At 61.0% G+C, this 8934-nt stretch overlaps 3 protein-coding genes across 3 annotated transcripts; all 3 read right to left on the bottom strand.

Annotated features, from left to right (window-relative positions):
• Window positions 1-34: 34 nt before the first annotated feature.
• On the bottom strand, window positions 35-534 carry MNEG_10925 (hypothetical protein; the record flags this gene model as incomplete). The annotated part of the gene is made up of 2 exons (XM_014040605.1): window positions 35-232; window positions 475-534. The coding sequence occupies 2 exons, from the start codon at window positions 532-534 to the stop codon at window positions 35-37; spliced, it is 258 nt and encodes an 85-aa protein (XP_013896059.1).
• Window positions 535-2749: 2215 nt separating this feature from the next.
• On the bottom strand, window positions 2750-5633 carry MNEG_10924 (hypothetical protein; the record flags this gene model as incomplete). The annotated part of the gene is made up of 5 exons (XM_014040604.1): window positions 2750-3204; window positions 3440-3485; window positions 3612-3757; window positions 3992-4078; window positions 5396-5633. The coding sequence occupies 5 exons, from the start codon at window positions 5631-5633 to the stop codon at window positions 2750-2752; spliced, it is 972 nt and encodes a 323-aa protein (XP_013896058.1).
• A 972-nt stretch (window positions 5634-6605) lies between these two features.
• Window positions 6606-8299, bottom strand: MNEG_10923 (outer membrane adhesin like proteiin; the record flags this gene model as incomplete). Its single annotated transcript, XM_014040603.1, has 3 exons — window positions 6606-6910; window positions 7191-7490; window positions 7750-8299. 3 exons carry the CDS (start codon window positions 8297-8299, stop codon window positions 6606-6608), a joined length of 1155 nt encoding a protein of 384 aa, XP_013896057.1.
• Window positions 8300-8934: the final 635 nt, after the last annotated feature.

The raw sequence follows: 8934 nt of genomic DNA, 5'->3' as shown, positions 1-8934 counted from the left end.
GCGCCGGTCCCTCACCCAGCCCGGCCCCGGCCTCTCACTGGCAGTCGTGTCTGAACACCAGCTGCAGCTCCATCAGCTCAACGGGCACGTGCCCATAATCCGGCGGCGGCAGGCCCTGCAGCGCCTCCGCCGCCGCGCGGTCGAGGAGCTCGAGGTTTGCGCCCGGCGACAGCACGCGCAGGCGCAGGGAGAGGCCGGTCATGAATTGCAGCAGGCGGTGGCGCACATACTCCTGTCAGGGGGATGGGCAGGGTGGGGGGGCCGGGGTCGGGCCAGGGGCCGGGCAGGCGGGGGCGTGGATGCGCAGGGAGGAGGAAGCTGTGCAGGAGGGTTCAGGGTGAGCACACACGCTGCAGGGAGGGGATGGGGGCGCGGTGCTCCGCAGGAGGCGCGACAGGGCGCGGGCTAGTTGCCAGCCCAATGAGTCGGCACGGCGTCAAGGATCGCCGCACGACGCCGGCGCGCCAAGCCCACCTCCAGCACCGTCGGCCTGACTTGCAGCAGCTCCTTCGGCACCTTCACTGCTGGCAGCATCGTGCCAGGCTCCCTTCGTGGGTGACCCGCCCGCGTCTCGCCAGAGGGGCGCGGACGGCCTCGAACTGAGATGTGAGCTTGACGCCACAACCGCCCAAAATGACGCCGAAGAATGGGCGCGCGAGGCCCAGGAGAGCCCCTGCTCGAGCTGGCCTCGACACTGGCAACAACGGAGTAGAGAAGGTGCGGAACGCGAGACGCAGGGCAAAAGACACTAATAACGCAATACAGGATCTCACAATGCACGGTTTTGCAGGGGTGCTGGGGCTCAGATCACCATTTGCCCTAGCAGCAGTGCCACGGGTGTGCCGACAGCTGGTGAGCTGGAAAGTCATCCTTGCGGCCACGATACCGGTTCGACATCTGCGCGAGCAGCTGCCCAGCAACACACCCACACGGTCAGCCGCTGGTGATGACGTCAATGGACAATGCGGCGCCGGCCGTTTGGACCAGGGCGGGTTGGACACCCCACAAGAGCGATGCTGGGGTACCGTCGCCATGTATATACCAGAGTAGGAGTATACTTATTTCTGTTCGCAACGCAGGCCAAAAGCATGGGGTCCATCCCTTGACGGTGCAACTTCATCACTCATTTTTTCACACAATCAACCTCACCCAGCATGACGCAGGATTGGGTCACGACATCTATTGGTTTCTTTCGGTGACCAATATCATGAGGACGTACCCCACCTGGTTCGAGGGAGTGACTCAATCGTGCACAAGACTGCAGGTGAGTCCAATCGCTCACAGGCAGGTGGATAGGCGAGCGCATGGCGCAGCACGAGCGCATGATCGTGCACTACTTGGTGTATATGCCCTGCTTGCAGCCCCTGAGCAGCGCAGTCTTAGGCACTCTTTTGGAATCAAATGGCACGTACTGCTTCCAACGACGGCCTGATATCATCCAGGCAATTGATGACGATGACCACCCAGCGACAGATAATTGGTCAAAACCACCCATGAGGGCAAACATTGCATGCAGTGCACGCATCGGAGGTAATTGTGGTCTTGAAAGCTGGATTTTCAAAAAGATGATGGTGGCGTGGATCTGACAGCCTGTGGCAGCGGTAAAATACGCACCTGAGCCCCGGCCGCCCGCAAGCAGCTGATGCGTGCCCCGCTCCGCAGGGCCACTAGCAATCGCAGCAGGGGCATGCCAGCGGGGCGAAGGCACACCGCAGGTTGATGGCCGGGTTTCCACTTTTCGCCCGGCACCTGCACCATCCGCGGTGGCGGCAGCCTGGGGCCCTGCATTCAGGCCGCGCGCGAGCAGGGGTGCCAAGCCGGGGTGGCTTGCAAGCAAGGTGACCCAGAGCAAATTGTGGTCGGGAAGGTGTGATGTGCGAACAAACCCAGCAAATTGGCAAAGACGGGAGATCTTGCGCAGAAGTCGGACAGGCAAACATGATGAGACAGCGCGCCGGCTTGAGAGGGAGAGCGAGAGGTCACGCAGGCTGTAATGCCTGTCGCCGTGTGAATCAAGGAGGGGCCCGGCTTGCGCGGGGCAGAGGCCGCGGCAGCTAGCGCCCCCCCACCAAGGACGCGCTCGCTGGCTTGTGCACGCGCGCACACAAGCCACACCCACGAATACAAAACAACACCTATAGCAGTGGAAACAGCAAGTCTGGCTGCGCACGGCCCCCACCACCACCACCGGCTGCGGCGGTTGTCGCTAAGAGGGATGGTGAGACCTGGCATCTGCTTGATGCCAGGTTCTTTGGTCTGAGCTCTTTTGCAACTCTTGCGGCGATCGCATCGGCTCTTTCATAGCCGGATATGCCCACGTCGGCCGGCACTTAGAAAAAGGACGAAGGGCGGCGCCTGAGGGCTCACGGCGGGCGGGCAGCGCACAATGGCATCTCATACTATTTGCTGTAGGGAGTGCATGTATACATGTGGACGGATGAGTTACAGATGCATGTGCAGCACGGCCTCAAAGTTGTGATGAGCAAAGCCATGTGGCCTTGCAATGCAGTCTCTATTAATGGATGTCATCGAGGCGTCTTGATTGTGCAAGTTGCTCTACTTTGCAGTGCACAATGCCATTGTGCGGGTGCTGTGTGCGGCGTGCCGATGCCGCGCTTGATTTGTGTTGCAAGCTCTTCCATTATTCCATTTCAGGAATTTGGAGATGGGGCAGCGCCGTCGCAATTTATACGCAGTGAATAGCCAGCGTCATTTAATGTGACAGGCGGCACCAAGCCTGTATCACCCCTCAACCGTAGCACGCGGCCGCAGCTGGTGAGCAATCGGCCTTCACAAGCAGGTCAACCGACCAAGCGCTGGTGCGCAAGCCGCCCCAGGTCTGCGCCTGCACGCGCAGCCGGTACGTCTCTGCGCAATTGAATTTGAGCGCCTTCATGCAGCGGTGGCAGGCCTTGCAGCCCTTCCTCTTGACATCATATGAATCCGCCGCCTTGAGGCGCGCAGGCACCAAAAAGCTGCACTTCCCCTCCACCGCCTTGGCCAAGGTGGCGTTCAGAGGTCGGGCGGTGATCTTGACGCGCCCAGGGATGCCGTAATCAATGGTCTTGCCTTTCTTGTTGGCGACAACACGGACGAGGCCCGCGGTGACGCGGACTGCATCGATCTGGATGTCGGCGGGCAGGCAGCCTGTCACCTGCATTTTGAAGCCGGTGACTGATGGCTGCGCCAACTGGGGCTTGGTGTCTGCAATTGCGGGGAGGGCGGGGGCGGGGCCGAATGGCGGCGTGGGTGTGACACAGGGCTCTGAGAGAGGGCAAAGCTTTGAATTATTGAATCACTCCGTGGCGAGTCTAGCAGCAGGTTGCACATGCATGTGTCAGCACACACCTGTGGGGCGTGCTGATTGGGCAATAACGCGCGCGGTTATGGTAACGTGCATGCACTCTCCCCCATCAGGCAAGCAAGACCTTATACTCACTCAGCACATTGACTGCAACTGAGACATTCTCCGAGGTGAGCCCGCTCTGCGTGCGGGCCACAACTCCAAATGCGCTCCTCCCCAGAACTCTGTATCTTGGTATGTACTGCACAATGCCGTCGTCGTGTGTCAGCAATGCTTTTGATCCATCGGGCAGGCTGGCAACGCTGACAGATATGCCGCCGCCGCCTTCAGCGCTTGCAAAAACAGCCCCTGGTGGCTCTGTCAAGCCAGACAATGGTACAAACAGGACCGTGTTCTTGGATGTGTTGAAAACAGGGGGTGGGCCCACCACCTTGGGGGGATCCTCCACAGGTTCTGCAGGTTAGCGCGGGTCAGGAGCAGGGGATTGAGACATCAATGGATGGACACTTACGTAGGCTGCAAAAGCACGAGTATACATGACTCTGATGCGCAGCAGCAGAGGTGAGGCACGAGGTGCAGTCGAATCAAATGGCAGAGGGGCTGCTCGCAGGCTGGCGGGGGGCGGCGTCTCGCTGTGAACTGCCTCGCTCGCGCTTGCCACGGTCATGCAGCAGACACTGAACTCACCGATTGTTCGGGATGCCTGGCGCACCACAAACAGGCGGTCTGAATTTGAAACGGTGAAGTTGAAGCTGTCCTGGCCGTTGAAGTCTGCTGCAGGCGTGTAAACAAAGGATCCGTCCGGGCTCAGGCTGACATTCCCATGCAGTGGCGACGACGCTAGTGAGGCCGTCAGCAAGCCGCCATCTGGGTCGCTCGCATTGGACAGCACCCCAGGTGCCGCTTGGGTGAGGGCGATGTCTTCTTTTGTTTTGAAGGACACATCTGTAGCTATAGGAGCATACTTCGGCACTGCATAGGTTGGTGGTAGGTGGTTGGGCCGGCAGGCAGTGAGGTTTGATCAGGTCTGACGCAAATTCAGGATGGGCCCCAAGGAACTCACAAGCTCGCCGGGCCGCTCTTTCATGTGGCTGCAGCCAGCTGGGCGAATATGCTTGGAGCTGCAAGGTGCCAAACAAAGCCGTTGAAGCAGTGATGCAAATAAAGGACCATGGAGAGCCAAGATTGAAGCAAATTGCTGTCATCCGTGGCTGCGAAACCCACTCTGAGCCAGGTGCAATCATCGGCGCATGTGGCACCACACCAAACTTGTTTGCGCGCCGTATTCATCTATGCAGGCCCCGACAACCCCCGCCTTTGGTGTTCGGCCAGTCAACATCAATTGCAAAACAGTGTTGATACCTCTACGGCACACCATCTGCACGTGCCCCCGCCCCGCAACCCCACCCCAAAACATCTGCCTCTCGGCCTTGACTCACCAACTGTGATGGACGCTCGACGCGTCACAGTCCCATTCCTTTTGTCCCTGACAGTAAAGTTGAATGCATCGGCGCCGCTGTAGCCAGCGAGGGGGGCGTAGGTGAAGGACCCGTCTGGCTGGAGGTTGAGGGAGCCTTGCTTTGGGCCGCTGCCTGCCAGGATCGAAGCCGTGAGTGGCAGGTCCAAGTCCCCGTCTGGGTCGCTGGCCTTGGACAGCACGCCGCTTGCGGCATTCACAGTCAGGTTTTTGCCCTCCTTGACGATGTACGCCACGTCACTTGCAACTGGAGGTTGGTTGGGGACTGGGGGGCCGTAGGGCAGACAAGGGGAGTCGATGGGCGGTTGGGCGGATCAGACGTGCAGGGAGCGGACGGGCGAGCAAGGGGGAGCGAGGGTGCACAACTGAGGCGGCCCACTGGGCGACGGTGCCAAATGACGAGGTGATGAAATAATGGACATGCGGTCGTAACTCTATTTTTGTTTGGGGGCGGTGTGCAAGCCTCCGCCGTCCCCATCATTGCACCCACCGCATGCACCACCGGAGGCTGCGCCATGCACCTCCTGCTGACCAGGATGTGTCGCCCCTCACTTTTCATTTCCCAATCCTCCACCCTCAAAAAAGCAGTTCAGTCCTGGTCTGTCTTGACTCACCAATGACAAGCTTAGCTTGGCGGGTGACGAACTGGCCCCTCGTGTCTCTGACCGTGAAGTTGAACACATCAAGCCCGTTGAAGCCAGGGTTCGGCAGGTAAGTGAAGGACCCGTCTGGCTGGAGGTTGAGGGTGCCCTGCGTGGGGCCGTTGCCGATCAGGATCACAGCAGTCAGCGGCAGGTCCCCGTCAGGATCGGTGGCCACGGCCAAAACGCCGTTTGCCGCGCTGATGCTCATTGGGTAGCTCTCCTTGCCCGTGAAGGATAAGTCGGTGCCGATGGGGGGCTGGTTGGGGACTTGGGGTTTGGCGGCACAGACACGGAGGGATGCAGAGAGGTCAAGGTGGGGTGAGAGAGGTTCCCCGCTAGGTTAACCTAGCTCAGCTCAATATTGCTGCATGCAGGCGGGTCCAAGTGTGACAAACACAAGGTGCTCACCAAGTTTCAGACGCCGCTGTTCTGCAGACCCCCAAGCCCCCCCCCAAACTCGATTTCCCTGCAGCTCCAGGTCAAAAATTCAACTCAGTCAACTCAGTTTCGGAAGCCCAGAGCGTGCGTCCGATGTGCTCACTGATGTTGATGAATGCCTGACGCGTCACAGTCCCATTTCTTTTGTCCCTGACAGTGAAGTTGAACGCGTCGGTGCCGTTGTACCCGGCAACCGGCTCGTACACAAAGGAGCCGTCCAGCCCAAGTTTCAAAGCCCCATGCTGGGGGCCGTTGCCCGTCAGGACCACAGCAGTCAGCGGCAGGTCCCCGTCAGGATCGGTGGCCGCAGCCAAAACGCCTGCTGCTGCCCCAATGGTCAGCACGGCGCTCTCCTTGGCGACGAATGTAAGGTCTGTGGCGTTTGGGGGCTGATTAGGGACTGCAGCGAGATCAAGGGGGCAAAGGGGTCGCACATTCGGGCCGATTGAGTGTGAGAGCTGAGAGCTGCAAGGAAGGTGCACGGTGGCCGCTGGGATTGAGCGCGGGCAAATGCACGCAGCAGCACCAACAGGGGTGATGAGAGTGGTTTCCGGGCTGTGTTGCGCTGCATGCAGGTGGGTGCAAGTGTGACAAACACAACGTGCCGCCGGGATCGTTGGCCGAGGTCAAGACGCCGCTGCGTGCATGCAGGCCCCCAAGACCCCCCTGCAAACTCCATGCCCCTGCAGCTCCACGACACCAAGTTTAAATCAGCTGCAAAAGCCCAGAGCATGTAGCCAATCTACTCACTGATGTTGATGAATGCCTGACGCGTCACAGTCCCATTTCTTTTGTCCCTGACAGTGAAGTTGAACGCGTCGGCGCCGTTGTACCCGGCGACCGGCTCGTACACAAAGGAGCCGTCCAGCCCAAGGTTCACAGCCCCGTGCTGGGGGCCGTTGCGCGTCAGGACCACAGCAGTCAGCGGCAGGTCCCCGTCAGGATCGGTGGCCGCAGCCAAAACGCCTGCCGCTGCCCCGATGGTCAGCACAGTGCTCTCCTTGGCGACGAATGTAAGGTCCGTGGCGCTCGGGGGCTCATTAGGGACTGCACATAAAGGCCGGGGGGCAAAGGGGTCGCACATCGGGGCTGCTTGAGTGTGAGAGCTGCAAGGTAGGTGCACGGTCGCAATCAGGATTGAGCACGGGCAAATGCAGCTGCACCAGCAGCAGAGGTGGCAGCAGTGGCCGTGACATCAGCACCAAAAACACCAGCAGTCCAAGCATACATTGAGAGGGGGAAGCGCAGACACCGCACCAACGGCCTCAGTCACACAGGCGCGCTGCCCCCCGCCGGATTCCTTGCTGTCAGATGCCGTGTGGCTCACCTATAATGATTGCTGCATAGGCCTGCGCGTCAGCACCGCCACCGGAGTCTTTCATTGTAAAATTGAAGCCATCTACGCCTGCAAACCCGGTGTTGGGCGTGTAATTGAAGGAGCCGTCGGCTGCCAGGGTCAAAACACCATTGTTGGGCCCGTTGCCGCGCTGCAAGACAGCAGTCAACGTGTCGGAGGGATCGTAGTCTACAGAGCGGCTCAGCACGCCGGGCGCGGGGATTGACAATGTGAAGTCCTGGTTCACGCTGTACGTCACATTCCCTGCAATTGGTGGGTCCTCCACTGGGACTGCGAGACGTGGCACACAAGAGGTTTGCCAGTGGAAGGGGTTGTGAGGGGGAGGCCATCCCGTTTGCCAGGGGTCGCGCACAGAAGCGTCAAGGGAGCACAGCCTTGGTGCAGTGGTCAAGGGATTTTGAGAGCACGTGCGTGCAAGGCCGGCGGCATACATCACACGCCTGCAGCACGCACAAAACCCTGTGCGTCACCCTCAGCAAGTATGGCTCCACGAAAGGATTGCGATGCCGCGGGCCCGGCGGTCACTTACGGATGATAAGGGTCACACGTTGCGCAGCACTGGCCCTCGCCCCGTCCGACGCCTGGAAGACAAACCCGTCAACTCCAAAGAAGTTGGGATTCGGGACGTACTTATAAGACCCGTTGGCCGCCAAGGCAAGGGTGCCATTGGTGGGTCCAAGGACAACCGAAACCGTCATCACGTCCTGGTCAGCGTCAATTGCCCCACTCAGCACGCCAGGCGCGGGCGCGTCAAAGGCCGTGTCTTCGTTGAGGGTGGCGCTCAGGTTGGACGCGGCAACGGGCGCCTGGTTCTCCGCGGCGCCGATGTCGGCGGCCGCGCCGACGACGCGGGCCAGCCCGCGGATGTCGGCCAAGTCGTTGCCAGGGTTGTCGCCAACGTCGACCACGGGGCTGGAAGCTTGCGGGACCCAGAACGTGACCGGCCCCTGCTGGCCGGCCGGCCACGGCAGCGTGATCGACCGCAGCCGCGGGTCAGCGTCGATCACGGTGCCGTTGCTGGCCGCGCCGACGGCGCCAGCGGCGGCCGTGCCGGACCAGTCGTTGTGGTGGAAGGGCATGCTGGGGTTGTTGAGGGAGAAGAGGGACGTGTAGTACACAGAGTACGCGTTGGCGCCGTCGCGCCAAAGGATACAGTTGACGACGCTCGCGACGGCCGGCGGCCCCTGCCTGAGGTTCAGGTGCAGCCCGGTCCCCTCCCCCGCCTGGGTCGGGTTGTTGGGGAACTCGTTATTGTAGAACGTGGTGGAGTGGATGAGGATCGTCGTGTACGGCGGCGCGCTGGCGGAGCTGTGCGAGCTGACGTACACGCCGCCGCCAAACGCGGTCGCGCTCTGCTCGACGCTGTTGCCCACAAAGGCGCTCTGGAAGACATACAGGTTATCGCCGCTGCTGAAGAAGAGGCCGCCGCCGGCCTGGACGGCGCGGTTCTTCTCGAACACGACGCGCGTGGCCGTCAGCGTCGCGGAGCGCTCCACCGCCGCGCCGCCCCCGACGTCCGCGGCGTCGTTGGCGGAGAACAGGCAGTCTGTGAGGTTCAAGGGCGTGTCGCTGCCGCTCGCGTAGAGCCCCCCGCCGGAGCTGGCGGTGTTGCGCGCGAAGCTGCAGCGCGTGCATGAAAACGGCGTCGTCTCGATGAACACCGCGCCAACGCTGGAGACGCAGTTTTGGACGAGCAGGTCCTGAGCAGAGGGTG

This window comes from Monoraphidium neglectum (genome assembly GCF_000611645.1).
Source record: "Monoraphidium neglectum strain SAG 48.87 unplaced genomic scaffold scaffold02516, whole genome shotgun sequence".
Classification (NCBI taxonomy): domain Eukaryota; kingdom Viridiplantae; phylum Chlorophyta; class Chlorophyceae; order Sphaeropleales; family Selenastraceae; genus Monoraphidium; species Monoraphidium neglectum.
The sequence above is the reverse complement of the archived record's forward strand: the minus strand, read 5'-3'. Positions and strand labels throughout refer to the sequence as shown.